Below are 16,592 nucleotides of genomic sequence, written 5' to 3'. Positions count from 1 at the left end.
TTGCAAAGTTCTTTGCTGTTCTGTGAAACCAACAAAAGTGCATGGAGGCTCACCATTGAACGATTACGCTTCTGTTTTTGATTACTTATCCTCCAAGTGTGGAGCAACAGTGATTATGCCTGGTTAAGTACTTTCAAAAATAATAATAATTGTAGTAAAATTCAATTGGTTTATTAATTTATTATTTTTATGTATTATTTATGTACTTATTTATCTGAACATTTCCTTTTCTTTCATGACTGCATTAGCTATTGATTGTTCCATATTCTCTATTTCTTTCCCTCCCTGTTAGAAAATAGCAGCATTTAAGTACAGGAAGTGAACAAACTAGTGACTCAGTGATTGTTGACACATGGAGAGGGGGGAGAATTAAGCTCTGCTTCTTCCTACATGCTGAAAAGTGTTATATTTATGACATTTATTTCTAATATTTGCACGTGCCATACTTGTGCTTATTTCAGTGCTACATGTTCCACATGTATGCGGGCGTACGCGCAGGCGGAGGCATTGGCGACGAGCTTGAGGACCCCGCCGGTGATGAGTTTGAGGTGGAACGTATCGTCTTTGACATCACGTTTTTCTTCTTTGTGGTCGTCATCCTGCTGGCCATCATCCAAGGTGAGTCAGTCGCACACAGTGGAACCTCGGTTTTGTTTTTAACTTGTTCCAAAATGTCAGACAAAGACCAAAACAGTTTTTTCCATAAGAAATCATGTAAATCGAATGAACCCATTTCAGACACCCAAAAATATTAACCAAAAATACCAAAATTTATAGACAATCATTATAGTTATACTTGCAGGAAACAATGCAAAAATAATTCTAAATGATGAATGAAATGACAACATGACTTTACCTTTCTTAACTCATTTGGTAACAAAGATGTATTTATAGGTTTTTTTTAAACCCCAACGCTCTCTCCTAAAGAGCGTATCTTAAACATCTTTTATGTTGTCTTGCGCGAGAGGCAAAAAGGGGTGATGACTCACAACAAAAGTGCTCACTTTTCAAGCAGCTTTAAGCCATAAAAACGGCCACAACGTGGCAGAAGTGCATTTGATAACAGCTCGGCATGGAACGCAAAAAGCGTTCTCTCTTTGAACACGGTGGGATTGTTGAGCTGCCTCGAGAATGCCTCACAACAATGGACATCAGTTCTGGACAGTGGATGCCCTCCGTGAAGCCATCTTCACCACCTGGAGCAACATTCCCACTAGCCTCCTGGAAACACTGGCATCAAGCATGCCCAAACCCTTTTTTGAGGTGATTACCAAGAATGCCGCAGCTGCTCATTAGTTCTTTGAACATTTTGTTTCCATTTTGGAGTGGGGTGGGAGGTGGGTTGAGCTATGGTGTTCAGCTTTCAATAAGCCGCTTTCATTTTAATACTTGTTTGCATACCCCGCCTCTCGCCTGAAGTTGCCTGGGATAGGCTCCAGCATACCCCGACCCTAGTGAGGCCAAGCAGTACAGAAAATGGATGGAGGGTTGTTTGCAATAAATTGCTTACTCCCATTTCTTTCTTCAAGAAACCATTCACACTCACATTCATACCATGGCCAATTTAGCGTCTCCAAGTAGCCTCACATGCATGGTTTTGGACTAATGGAGGAAGCCAGAGCCTGGAGCTTTGAACCCAGACTACCTGACTATGAGGCCACCTGGACCAAACAAACAAACAACAAATGTGTCCTCTCTTCCAGGCTTGATAATTGATGCCTTTGGGGAGCTTCGTGACCAGCAGGAGCAGGTGAAAGAGGATATGGAGGTAAGATGTTACAATAACGGACACACACTCTGACTTCCTGTGAGTCCCCTTCATCTTAAACACTTCTTGTACAACAACTAGCTGGTTGATTTTATAGTTTGGTGGCTTTAGAAATAAAACAAAACATATTTTTGTATTTGTTACATGTAGTGATGATTTAGTAATTTTTCTGAGCATATTTCACGAGTCTCATGATTGTTTTATAATGCTAGAGTCGAGGGAGTCCTCCAGCGGTAGAAAAAACGCTGTGGATTGTTCAAGGCAGTCACCAGTGCAGCAACACGATTGTTGTGTCTGTGAGCAGAGAATACAAATGATGCATGTAAACCTGGCAGCTCTTCCCCAATTCATTTTACCATCCGGTCTTTTTTTGCATTTAAGTAGGTGTGTGACAAAGGCTTTGAGAAGAAGAAACAACTTAGTCACAGCGGACTAACACCATGACCGAATCCCATAACACGTTTTGGGAAAACTTGCACTTTTTCATGAAACTACTGCGTTTTACTTCTCTCTCTCTCTCTCTCTCTCTCTCTCTCTCCCTGCAGACAAAGTGTTTTATATGTGGATTAGGGAGCGAGTACTTTGATAAAGTTCCTCATGGCTTTGAGACTCACACTCTACAGGAGCACAACTTGGCCAACTATTTGTGAGTTTGCAGTAGTTTAGGAAAAATACCCAAACTGTACGTTGTCCCCACAGTGTGTGTGTGTGTGAGTGCCACCATCAGCAATACACTTTTATTAGACTAACAGCTATGACACGATTGAAAATAGAGTTCAATAAATACAATATGTTGCGCAAATGAATGAGTCGATGGATTAAGAGCTTGTCCACTAAATAGTGTTTTTTGCATTGCAGATTTGCATGATTCCTCCATCAATAATTGGCTCACACAGTATGGATTTTTTCAGGTGCATCCTTGGGCTGAACTCTGCTGTGTTTTTTGTTAGATGCAGCATTATCTGTGTGCATGCTGGTTATACGTATATACTCGGGGTGTAATGATACCAGTGTTGTTTTTGGCAGCCCTTTTAGTCTTTTGGGTGAAAATGCTTCTTGTTTTAGTCACATTTTAGTCATTTTTATATGTGATGGTTTTAGTCCAGATTTAGATGACGAAAACTCCCCTCCCCCAAAAAAGGTTTCAGTCGACAAAAACGAAAAGTTAGTAAATAAAAATAAAAAAATAAATTAAAAAAATACAATTTATGTCAAGTATTGAAAATTGGATGAGAAAAAAAAAACAAAGAGGCGATACGATTATTCTCTGTGGATACAGTCATGGAAAAAATGATTAGACAACCTTTGTTTACAACTAAAGGTACTTTTGTTTGGACAAATATAACAATGACAACAGAAATAGCTCATAAGAGTTCCTTTTTTTGGCAGCACAATGCTGTAGCTATTCATGTAAGAACTTACAGTAAGTGATTTTGGTTATTATCACAAAAACCATGGAAGTTGCAAGATATCAGCTCTTAAATGAAACTCTTATGAGCTATATTTGTATTTGTCCAAACAAATGTACCTTTAGTTGTAGCAGCCATTAGAATGCATCAATAAACTGAAGAAACAAGGCTGGTCTAATCATTTTTTCCATGATTGTACAAAGTGAAGGTCTACAGGTGAATACAAACTCAAATGTAAGTATATGATATCTTAAATAACGGAATACATTCACAATAGGCAGAAATGTCTTAAACGTCTTAAACCGGGCTGTGGGAAACGTTCAGGTGCAATGATAAAAAAATACACTTAAAAAGATATATTTGTAAATAAATACATTGAATTTTATGCAAATGCTATCAATTTTGGAAATATGGGCCATTATTAATTTAAAAAATAATATACAGTTACAAATCCCTGAGTTTTTGCATGTTTACCTTATGTTATGTTTATGTGAGCGGCAACCCATTCCACTTTGTTCGACGGGCCTTGAACGCACAATCGTGGGTGTGCTAACTTTATCCCATGCCGCACAGAGACTGCAAAACTGTATTTTTCCCATTTTTCTTACACCTTATATTTGGTCCCAAATGCTGATACTATGTGAGTGCTAATGTGCATATTTGTTGGTGCACAACCCTAAGTTAATTCATGCTAGTACACATCAAACAGCGAATTTGTAATATTGTCTCTGAAAAACAAACTCCAGGCTTGTACTGGTGGATTGTGTGCTTTTAATTTGATGTTTTTATTGTGTTAGTTTTCCACAATATGTAATAAATAGATATATTAGAGTGCTATAATGCAGGAACCCACCCCCCCTTCCACCCTTGTTCTGCTGGAAATTTGCTGGAACATGTTTAAAAATGGTTGGGCACCACTGCAATAGAGCACCCACTCACATTTACGTCCAGTCTCGTCTCATCAATGAAAACTCACACAAACTCACCACGTTTTAGTCATCAAAAAGCCATATTTAGCTCGTCACTGTCTCGTTTTTGCTATGAAAAAAAGGTTTGTCATCGTTGACGAAAACAACACTGAACGGTACATTAATTTATAATGATGATGATACTTTACAGAGGCGAGTTTCCCCACGATGCACATTAGTCACGCATCTACTCTGTAAACAAATACAGTGCAGCCCAGCTATTGGCTAGCGTCAGTCACGGTAGCAATAGTGCCAGGGAGAAGTCAGAGCTCGAAAGCCCTCTTTTAAAAACCCTATATTATTACTTTATTACCTGCTATAAGTTTGCAATTTTTTTTTTTTTATTTAAAAAATTGGGTTCCCATATGTGCTGGAAAACCTGGAAAATGATTGACCAATTTCCCAGTCGTGGAAAACATATGGAAAATGAGGAGGAAAAAAAAAGGTCAAATGTTCTGAAAACAGTGAAGTTATCTTGGAAATGTACCTATACTCCCCCTGTCCTGGTTCAAAGGTAAGCGATGAGTCACCTTATCTTCTGGGAAACATTTCGGCACAGCGCTTCTCTGCTTCTCTCCAGGACAGCGCCCCGCGTGATGCTGCCAGAAAATGTAATTTGCATTCCCACATAGAGCACTTCTGCAACTCAATTGACTTTGTTGCTAGATTTATTGATTTTTCAGACCTCCCTGAGGACTTAGCACCTAGAGACAAAATTAGCCACTGTAGGTTAAAAATTGTTGCTAGTAATGATCCGCATGACGTTATAAATTCTCTCTGTAGTCGCTGAAAATATCCTGGAACATTTTCTTCCCTTACTGTACCCAAAATGAACCCAACGGTTACCGTAAAACCGAGGTACATACCGAACCGTGATGATAGCGTTACACCCTTTATTATACACACTTCTTAGCTCATTGGTCTTCAAAATCTAGTGCCCAAAACAGCAAACCAGATCACTTGACCACACCGAAGGACTAACACAAGCACTGACTTGCACAGACCTACTCACGGTGTTTGTGAGGTGTTGTGTGGGCAGCATCAGCATCATTTCTTCTCATGTGTCCTTGCAGATTCTTTTTCATGTACCTCATTAACAAAGATGAAACTGAACACACGGGACAGGTATAAAAGATTTCTCTTCCTTTTAAAATACTTTGACTGGTATCAGTGTTAGGACAGCGGGTGCTTTTTGAAAGCACTTACCGCAATTGTACGACAATTTGTTCTTTAAAATTGCAATAATTCCGCATTCTTACCATGGATCTTTTTGTCAGGATAGATATGTTTAGTTGTAAAAGTTACAGATGCAGTGTAAAGCGGTTAAGTCAATTGTTGTAGTAGTATTACATGCTGCAAAGAGACAGACAATATAATAACAGCTAAGTTAATGTCAAGTATGGTATTGAGAGAAGTGTGAGTAAACATTCCAAGGCACATTACCCACCCCTTCTGTTGACTCTGTTCATATAGGAATCCTATGTGTGGAAAATGTACCAGGAGCGTTGCTGGGAATTCTTTCCTGTGGGAGACTGTTTCCGTAAGCAATATGAAGATCAGCTGGGATGAAAGGAAATCTGAGTGATCTTAAGCCTCCCTAGATAATGTTGTCACATACTAGTCATCTGCATTGATGCCCCTGCAGCGTAGATTAACTGGAACTTGGTGTGCACTCTATCGATTTTGGATTTTCCCCTCATTTTAAAGACATGCTCATGTATTTATTTATATAGGACACATTCTCCGAACCTGCTGACTTAAAACCTGATAAGGGAGCCATGCTTTCAACTTTAAAGTTGAGGTGCACTCAAATTATCAGAAAAACTCTTTTTTTTTTTTTTTTTTGTAGTGTTCAATCACCCCCAAAAATCATGTAAAAAATAACTGCAATGTTAAGTTAATGAAAAATTGTGTCAAATAAGACCATCACCGAAACATGTCAGTGATAACAATCGGGATGAATTGGACACCACATGATTTTTAGATCTCAGTACATAATTAACGTTTTATTCACGTGGAGTCATTTGGCCCCATAACTAAAGCCTAGCTTCTTGATTTGCAGCTGGTGTGTGTTAGAAGCAAAACAGAAGGCATTCAAGGGGATTCCCTCAGTAATTAACGCGCGTGATGGCGGTGGACACCAAAGGTGACGGTTGTTATTGGATTTCCGAAGGTCCTGTACTTGGTCAATTATAATTTCCATTTCATCTACAAACAATTTTGAAATATACATAGAATAGAAGATCCTGTTAAAGATCTCTGCAGTTTTGGCGAACATGTCCTATACAGTACACAGATGTTTGATAAATAAAAGCACACCTTTTAACCAAACACTGATTCATTTCCAAATGAGCCGTCACAGCAGAGTGTGTCTCCGTGACGCTCATGTTTTGTGAATTAAGTCATTTGTTTTCCTAATCGCAGCTTCTCAACCCTTAGATAGACACTCCGCCTGTGGCATTTCTCCTTTCTTCTTTTGTTCCAGCCCCTCTTTGTCTGTCACGATCGTCTCACCCGGACCCTCCTCGTTTTGTCCACCTTTTTCACCCCTCATCCTTCATCTTGTTCTCCCTCTGTCATTATCAGTCACGACGTAGCGCATCATCAGGTCTCCTCATGCGCAGGCCACAGTGTTGCTATGGTAATGGATCGTCAAGCTTTCAAGACGGTCGTCCAAAAAGAAGTCTATGGGGTATTCACAAGTCGTTGACTAATGGAGAATGGCGGCTGTTGTTCAACATTCACTGGGATGGCAGTCATGATGATTTAGATAAGACGTGCTCAATAAGGTGTTGACTTTATGGAGACCGAGGTGAGCCTATATGCTGAAGACAAATCAAATCAATCCTACAGCTCCCTCGTCTGTCGCTGACTGACAGTCAGCAGAGCTACAGGCTGCATTTTAAGATGTGTAGCAAAGCCCTCTTTTTACAACGGGCAGGCTCGTCTAGCTAGGCACAGGTCAGAGGTTTTTCCTCCATGACATCTTAAGCAACCGTTTGGACGCCTCTTCTCCCCTCTATATTTCACTTTTGCATATTAGTGGATTTTGAACCGTACTTTGATTAAGAGCTGCATTGAGAATGCTTTAGAGAATTGCTCTTTATTGTCCGGTTAGAATAAAACTTGTGACTGTGACACGGCTGCATTTCCCAGATTGAAACCCAGGTTTGTAACGTCGGTCTTTGTCCGTTGTTCAAAGAAACAGAGTGAAAACCTTTCTCCTCAAAATCCCATTTCGCTGTGTGATTAATCCCCTTCCGCATCTGTATGTGTGTGTGTCAGTGTGTGTGTTTAAAAATCAATAATGAGATCAAACCCACCCAGACATTTGACCTATAGTTGCAGCCTCACACAACTGTGGCATATACACTTTGTGTAATTCAACATGTAGCTCTCCAACAGTAAAGAGTGCTTCTTTGACACAGACCACCCATCAGCTTGAAGAAGACTCAAATCATATTGCAATACCAAGGATGTTTATGCTAAAAACATTTATTGATTAGTAGTTGATCTAACATTGTGTTGTCGCGACATGACACGGCAAAGCATTGGACAAAGCAGTTCGCTGCTGCACTCATTTATGTTTCGTAGGGAAGAGTCGGATGCTCGTTTTAGACGAGTATCTATAGTACAGTTTGTCATCGTCCGTAATCATGATGAAGAAAAATCCTCATTGTGTAACAACTTTTGTATTCACGCTTCATCCCCAATGTTTCAATTATAAAGGGCCCCAAATATGTGACCTAAACCGTAACACTTTTCGGTACGCTCTTTTTGCAGTGTTAGCCACAGTAGTAGTATGGGTCAGGAGGATGTCTCTGTAGATTGTCAGTCATCCAGGTCAAGGTAATCCACTGGATGGGCAGGGCATTGTTTGAATTTGAACGATTCTGGTTCAGATTTCGACTCCTCATTTCGATCCTGGTTCCTAACGAATTTTGATACCGATGCTTCTAAGAGGCAGCGTCATAAAGGTTTGCCTGTTTTAAATGAGGTTGCTATCAAGAGTTCTTTTTGGATGAAATGTCTGAAATTCTCCATAAATTTTTTAATCATATGAACTTTTTATCAACTTTACTATGAACTGACGAGGCTATTTTCAACCAGTATATACATAACAAACCATTCAACTTGATTATAAATATTATGAAGTATCACAAAAGACGTTTACTTTTAAAAAGCTCATGAAAGAAACATTTCCACATATGCTGTTGTTTAATGAGTGTGTGATGCTGCAGGCACAGAGATGCTCGACGGAGATTCGAAACCAGGTCTTCCCGATCTCCTGACTGTGTGGCCAACATGCTGACCAGAAAGCAAAATTAAAAAAATGTGAACACTCCCGGGAGAATCTCCCGGTTAGTCGCGGTTCCCATCGGTGCTCGAAACGTATCTACAAGAATGAATTGAATGGAGGCAACTGGACTCATTTTGTTTGTTGAAGACGTGACCTTTGGTCCAAAAGGCTTCATCAGTGCTAATTTAGGTGTGGTTGTTTTCCTATTTATGTCTCTGGTTGGTGTGTCTGCTGGGAGTGGTCACAATAGGGTTGTTGTTGCTGTTATTGAAGGGACATTCCTTTGAGGACAACCTCGCTCTCCTGACTGTGAGCCCAATATGCTATCTATTGGAATGGCAAATCATATTTGTTATAATGCATTATATGATGCATAATCTGTTATCATTGTGGAGTTGTGGATGACTTCAAGCTGCATCAAGCCTTTATTTCCTTAAAAGTACTTTGGCTTCCTTTGGTCCTCCATTTAATTTGATTCAGATTTTGAAGTTGGCGGTCCAAGATCGTTGAATTTTCCCCTTTTTCCTTAATTGACATGCTATGACTGCTTTATTCATGACTACATGAGCCTTTTAGTTTGAAGTCCTAGCCTTGCCGAGGCAAAGTCGGTACTTCTGCATCCTGGGCTCCTTTCATGTTGACATAGTCTTACTTCCCAACAAGAATAATTAAAAGTTTCCAGTTCCTTTATTTCTTTATTGTCCATCTCTATTCATTGTCCACCCAAACAACTCGAACAAGATGCATTTCTTATGCCAAGCTTCTCTCTTGCCATTCATGTGCTGAAACCAGATGGATGTGGCTGTAGTTTAGGTTATGTAGCGCTACACCATCTGCTTGAAAATGTGATGGGTAGTAGTAGTACAGTACAATGGCAACAGTACGTGACAGCCGTTGGCGAGCATAGCGACGCCCAGTCCCTCTCAGCACACATTGCAAGCTGCCCGTCTCCGTGTTCCATCAACAAGCGCCTGCCAGAAGACACCGCTATTAAACACCTAAGCATACACTGCTGACATTTGTTTTGACGTGTGTGAGTGAAAGGCTAGGATGACGACTGTGCAACATTACGTGAAACTGGATTGATGCCGTTAAAGGTTACAGGCCCTCATCATCAATCCTTTTTCCGTCTGACACATACAGTAACATGACATTGGTTTAAAAGCAAATAGTGTATGAGGGGTTCTCTTGGCTGCTTGGATAGCTGGGATCTAATTAAATTTTAATGTTGCATTTTCAGGGACTGAAAAGTGTTTAAATTATAGATAAAGTGCTTCAAAGTTCCCTAAAATTTGACCTATTTTTTTAACAAATACCGAAATCCTCAAAATATTCCACTTGGGAATTAATTTAACTAATGCGCATAAAACTTGTTTGGCTATGATTTTTTTTCCCCTTGCATTTGCAAATATGAAGCATACAGTATTTTTTTTTTTGGTTTCGAAAACAGCAGGCTGCTGTTATAGAGGATTTTTTTGTTGTTGTTGGTCCTTACATTTAGTTATTTGAATAAGTAATAGGACACACCTGGGCAATAAAGGACACCTGTCAGTCACATGTTTCAATACTTTTGCCCACGTGTAAAATGGGTGGGTTCAAATAAACTGTGTTATCTTCCTAAGTTGTGCTTAGATGTAAGTTGTGTTAACTTGTGTTGGAAATGCAGAATATGGCCCCCTTAATGTTGCATTAGTGTTGGCGTATTTCATGTATCTTTTACTGTATTGTACTCTAATTCTGTCGATTACAAATGGTGTGGCTCCACCGCACACACACAAATAATGTGATCTGGTGTGACCTTGTGACATACGTTGAAAAATGAATCCAGCCTTATTTATTATCACATTCAATGTGAAATCAATAAAATATGGATCTACCATCCGTACCTGGCAGCGTTTTTGCATTATTCAGCCCTCTGTGATAATATATGTAGAGGTATAATAAGCAATGGGGGCAGAGGGCTTGAGGTTGGCACATGACAGATGGGTATGCATGGAAAACCCTGTGGAATGATTACGTTTCATATCACCTTCAAATACTCCGTCTTTCTGAAGATGTCCCCCTAAATCTATCATGGAAATGTAATCTGCGCTGTAAATCAATGGGAGATGATGGGGGGCATAGGGTGTCGGCCTGATGGCACTCATACCTGAGGGCTGAGCATGTTGAATTAAATATGAGGCGCGCTCGCTCTGATTTCACTTTTGTAAGCTCTTGTCTGCCCGGCCTGTTAGATCACACGCTGCCTGGTTTGATACTCTGTCACCCCTTTCACCACCAGTTGGGCCTTTTGCATTGAACTCCAGTTGCGGTCTTTTTTCTGTGTTCCTCTTTACCTCTTTTTACCTCTTTATGTTGCAGGAAATGACTGGAAGCTTCCCTACCTGCATGCCTTCCTGCTGGGATATATACAGCATATATATATATAGTATACAGTACAAACTAGTGTGGCAGGAAACTGCTGTATTGTAATGGGCTATTTTTCAAGAACTGGAGTCACTGAGCTGCCAGCTCCATGCAAATAACCCTAAAATACAGCTCACCACAAAGATGCTCCGTTGAGAATGCTATATTTTACCACAAAACCTACAATTCTATTGGCATTTCTAAGGTCACCGTACTTGCTAAAGACACTTTCAATTAATATTTTTTTTTGTATGATATTCTGGCACAATATTTCCACAATATTTGCTAATAATGGCACTTTCAGTTAAACCATTTTGTATGTTATGTTTTGGAGTTAAAAAAAAAAAATGATAACAGTGAGAAGTATTCCACGGAATAGGTTGATAGACAGTGAATATGTAATATACCACACCTGCAAAGTACTTGGAAATCTTTGCATCTTTAAAATTCTCATTGAAAACAGTTAAAACGTTTTTATATCAAAATAATATTAATTCAAGTATTTCTTGAATGCATGGACACTGAACAATTTTTCAAATAGCTTCAAAACATCTTACTGATCTTACTGATGGTGTACCACCTTGTACTAAGTGAAATAAGCATCTCTCGCTGCCATGACAACCACACGTGTGCTCTATAGTATTGGTGGACCAGCCAGGAAATCTCTAATGCTGTTTTATTCTGAGAAATAATACACCGTTCCTACAGTTGTTATATGGCCCAATCAAGTATTCTCATTTATTCATAATGAATTAATACTTATTAGTTATTGTGAACAATAATATTTTCTTAACTATGAATGTAATACATTTTACATTACTTACGTTAATATTATATTTTTAATATTTTCTTTAAAAATAGTTTAAAATTCAATAATTTAACATTTGTTCAGAATAAATTCAGAATATGTACAAATAAAAATATTTGACGAGATTTCTATTTAAAATCATTAAAAATAGAGTTATTAAATTTTTTTGTTAGCATTATTTTCTTTAATCAAGCTCAACTTAATCAATTAAGTCATAAGTTCAATAATTAATAGTTTCAATATATATATATATATTTTTTCTAATTATTTTATTTCTTCAAGTATTCTTACTTGTTGCAAGCATAGTCAATTCTCTTGTCCAAACTGCAGCCCGGGGGACATTCCTGGAACATAGTTGTTTTTATCGGCCCTCAGCACATTTAAAAAAAAAGAAAACAAAAACAGCAACAAAAATGGAAAAAAAGAGCAGTCATTTTACAAAATATTAGCATAAAGTCATAATATTGAGAAAAAAGTTGTTTTACAAGCAGAAGATCATATTACTATGATACAATTTCATTTTTGACACATGACGTTGAATTAATGAAGCACATTTTAAACTTATAATATTAGAAACAAAACAAAGAATAAAGTTGCAATTTTTGGAAAACTAAAACTTAAATTTGGAATATAAGGGAAATAGTGAAAATATTATGAGAATTAGACAATGTTTGGAAATATTTGGAAAACTGAAAAGCAAAAACAGCAAAATGGAAAAATGAGCAGAGGTGAAAAAGTCCAGAATAATGATAACATTTTTCACCTATGACACAAACATTTATTTAAAAATATGTATAGCTTGTTGGCATATCTACATGGGTTTGTTTACAAATTGTAAAATGTCTAATTGGCCCCCACATCCTTTGATTCTTCAGTTATGGGGCCCTCGCTGGTGTATGCAGAGACAGGTGTTGCGGGTGTGGCATTACAGGGTTTTTCCACCCTTTTCTGAAACAGCTACTGTTTTTCTTACCACTATTAGTCCAGGTTCACCACTTTTTTCTGAAGGCAGGGAAGCAATTGATAGAGCTCCGATCAATCTTGAGGCAAATCAACAGGAAGAAATGGAATTTTCATCCATGGCTAGAGCCTCCTTCACAGTTACCATACATGTTATTTTAGGGACAGATAAATAGTATGCACAATGGCAAACAAGGCAGTGCATACTGTGGCTGGAAAATGCTATTTCCAAATCGCACTGTGTGGCTTGATGTCCTGGATTCCCACTTTTGGACGTGCATTGTCTCATGACAGTCGGGCTGACCTGCTGCTTTCTCATCACAACTTTAATTTTTGAGCAGAGTATCTGTCTTCCAGTAAACAGGCATTAGCAGCCGTGATGAGAGAACGGGCCTTCCAAATTACCATTTAGATTGGACAACACCACGCCAAGAAATGACTGCATGAGGTTCACTAAGTAAGAGGAATGGCTTCAGACCTCAGAGGAGATATGGACAGCAGCAGCATTGTTTCTTGTCCAGTCTCTCTCTCGCTCTCGTTGTCTTTTTTTCTCAAGCTTGACAATCTGCAGTGGAGTTTCTGCAGGCTAGTTTGCACAGTGATCTGAGTCGCTGAAATTTGAAAGGAGACAGGTGCTGCCTTAAATAATTGAAAGTGGCAAATTGGCTCACTCGGGGGTAAGCCATTGCAGTTTGGGAAGTGACCCATTTTTTTTCTCTCGTTCCTCAGCCGTGCAGAATTGCGGCCCTCTCAAAAAGATCAAGTGTGAGGCGTTCTTGTTTATTGCCGTGGGTCTTGTTTGTCATCTGGTTTCCACAATATGTTTTTTTATTTGTGCTTGTACTGAATTGTAACTGTGTTGCATCTTCAGCTATTTACACATGTTACTCAGCTATCACTGCATTTGCAGACTGCACCTTATTATTATTATTATTATTATTATTATTATTATTATATTTTTGGCCTGCGGCACATTCTAAAAATACAATTAAACAAGACAACCAAAAAAACAACAGCAAAAGTTGTAAAAAGAGGAAAAAAGCATAATGAAGAAGACAAGAAAGCCATGCAGGCTGTTTTTTTTTTTTTTTTTTTAAATATAACATTTTAGCATATCTACATGTCTCTGTCTTAGCCTGTTTACAAAATTAAAAATATCAAAATGGCATTTTGTAATATGAAGCCCTCGATGGAAAAAGCAAAACCCCCTGTGGTACTGTTTACCGTATTCTCAAATAGTGACCCTGTGTTATCCAGTAAATAAACAAATGATACTATACTAAACAAATCAACACCTCACAATCAAACACCTTTTAACCTGTCAAGAACACAATATCAGGTGTTACCACTAACGTAGTTGTAAGTACTTTTACTCTGGATAAACTTTTAAAAGTAACTTTGCTAGACCGTAAAGAACGTAGAACGTAAAGAAGAAACTTAGCTAGACTGCACGCGCTTGTTAACTTTCTATAGTAGTAAGTGACGCTGTCTTTTTTCCCCTTGAGAAAAAATTGTCTATTTTTAGAAAATGTACCTTTTCAGTAGCCATATATCCACCAACAAACAATTTTGGTTTTACAGCCTTTCAACAGTGCAAACTGATTAAACTGACTAAACTTGCTAGATTGCACACTCTTGTTAACTTCCTGTAGTAATAAGTGATGCTGCCTCCTTTTCCCCTCGAGAAAATACATTTTCTGTAGCCACATATCCACCAACAAACAATTAAATACACATTAGCATGGTGTTATAGCCTTGCAACTGTGCAAACTTATAGAAGAGACTTTGATAGACTGCACATGCCTGATAACGTCCTATATAATGAGTGATGCTGCCTCTTTTTACCCCGCAAGAAACAATTGCGGAAACAACTGCATTCCAGCAACGCAAAAAACTAAATACACATCAGCATGATCCTACGGCCTTGCAGCCGTGCAAACGTACAGAATAGTGAATTTGCTCAACCGTGCACGCTTGACAGCATCGTCCATGCTGTTCGGGCAGGTGTATAGTTGCTACTAATTACCTTTTACTGTACCCACATTGCATGGTATGACGGCCTTGCAACCGTGCATAGTAGTAACTGTTGAAGCCTGTGTGCCCTTGTCAGCATCATGTGCTGCTGTGTTTAGGCTGGTGCGTAATCACTAGTACTTATCTTTACTGCAGCCAAATTTACACCAACAAGCAAATACAGTACTGTAAATACACACCAGCATGGTCTCACAGCCTTGTAACTACGCAAACTTGAATAGAAGCAATTTTGACAGAGCATGTGTGCTTGTCGGCTTATATATTTGCCAAAATGTTGCCTCGTACACTGTCTTGATTTTCAAACAATATTGCACATAACAAACGAGTACTTTACTGTATCGTTCTGTGAAATGGAGTGCCCAAGCAAAGCACCCTACGTGTTGCTCACTCACTGGCCGTGCATTCTTTTTTTTGGAATGTGACTGCTAAATAACCCACCATGGGGCCAAAGAAAGTTGCAAGTGCCACCACTTTGATGAAGAAGGTGTGAAACACTATTGAATGTGATGTTGCCAGGATCTACAGGAAGTCTGCATCAACAGAGTTCCATCCATTCGCCATTTATAATTCTTTACATTGTTTTCTACATGTAAAACTATAATTACTCTCTATAAAATATATATTTTTGGTCAGGAACGGATTCATTAGATTTACATTTTTTCTTACGGGAAAAATGTCCTTGGTTTTTATAAGTTTCGGTTTTCGTCAAACCTTTCAGAACAAATGTCATAATACCATGCAATATTGTACAAAAACTTATCTCTTCTATTAGAGTATTCTCAGTGAGACCAGTTCTGATATCCCTTTACCCTCAGTGCTGAAATCTATTCATTTATTAAAATACACAAACATGTCCTCATATCCAGCAAAAAGTCTCTTTGTTAATGGTTTCTACCTGGAATTATTTGTTTAATCGGTAATGTTTTGCGGTCACTGTCGTTCTCAGGCACATTGTAATGTCTTATTATCAGTATGTCTTATTAAAACACGAAGAGGGAAGAAAAATGGTTCATTTTCAAACAGAGGTTCTGCGAGTAAAAGATAAGCGTCCACTGATTGTGTTGTACCTGGGCGACCTCGCTACAGTGCAGGGAGGCAGCAGCCTTTTGGCCAACACGCTTCAGTGACAGGCAGACAGGAACGCTGGCACGTCAAGCCTTTTCCTCTTTGTCCCCTAAAGCCACCTGCACAAATTCCATTTCAGCATCATGTTTAAACTTGTGCAATGCTGTTGTTTGCTTTTTGGTTTATATATGAGCCCCATCTTTTCAAGGTCATTTTCTCCCCAGACAGGAGTTTATCATCGTGATAGGATCACACTTCACGCAGCGACACTTCCTGACTGATCTCTAGCGATTTCTTTTGGGATGGGTCAAAGTTCACAAGTGTTGACGCCTTGACGGTTGGAAGTGGATCTGATAAGACGTTACCATTTAAATCCTCTTATCCAGCTTAGAAATGGTGCTCATGATTAAAGTAACAAAGTCGAGAATTAAGACCAAGAAGCTTGTCAAAGATCTTTTTTTATAACAGGAGCACTCTGCTGTTTTTAAGGACCTACTGCAAAAACGCTAGTCAAAGATCCTCGTTATCAGTGATTCTCAACTGGTGGGTCACGACCCAAAAGTGCAAGGCATGCCGGGTGACCTCGCGATATTTACTATCCTGCATAATTTGGGTTGCCGCTTGTCATTAAGGGGTGATGGTGGGTCCCACAGCCAAACCAGTTGAGAACCACTGCTCTGTATGACAGGAGGGATCTACGGCAGGGGTGTTCAAAGTGCCGCCTGGGGGACATTTGCAGCCCTGAAGCAGGTTTTTTTTTACAGTCCTCTGCACATTCTAAAAATAAAATTAAACGGGAAAACTAAAACACAAACATGGAAGAAAAGAGCAGTAAATTTGCAAGAATAGTAGAAATATTAGTAGAATAAAGTTT

At 38.9% G+C, this 16,592-nt stretch overlaps 1 protein-coding gene across 12 annotated transcripts in view; it reads left to right on the top strand.

Annotated features, from left to right (window-relative positions):
* ryr2b (ryanodine receptor 2b (cardiac)) overlaps positions 1-16,592 on the top strand; it is a 105,019-nt gene that overhangs the window by 77,117 nt on the left and 11,310 nt on the right. For 8 of the 12 annotated variants that reach the window (XM_054798385.1, XM_054798387.1, XM_054798386.1 and 5 more), the window contains 3 exons: positions 462-618; positions 1,704-1,768; positions 2,314-2,414. In XM_054798385.1, the coding sequence (XP_054654360.1) occupies positions 462-618; positions 1,704-1,768; positions 2,314-2,414 (323 nt within the window). Of the gene's footprint in view, positions 1-461; positions 619-1,703; positions 1,769-2,313; positions 2,415-2,626; positions 2,680-5,218; positions 5,271-5,618; positions 5,855-16,592 lie in introns of those variants that run through there. The other 4 variants (XM_054798384.1, XM_054798389.1, XM_054798392.1 and 1 more) reach the window with 4 other exon arrangements.

Source organism: Dunckerocampus dactyliophorus, chromosome 14 (genome assembly GCF_027744805.1).
Source record: "Dunckerocampus dactyliophorus isolate RoL2022-P2 chromosome 14, RoL_Ddac_1.1, whole genome shotgun sequence".
Classification (NCBI taxonomy): Eukaryota; Metazoa; Chordata; class Actinopteri; order Syngnathiformes; family Syngnathidae; genus Dunckerocampus; species Dunckerocampus dactyliophorus.
Note: the sequence above shows the minus strand (reverse complement) of the source record. Positions and strands in the feature narration are given on the sequence as shown.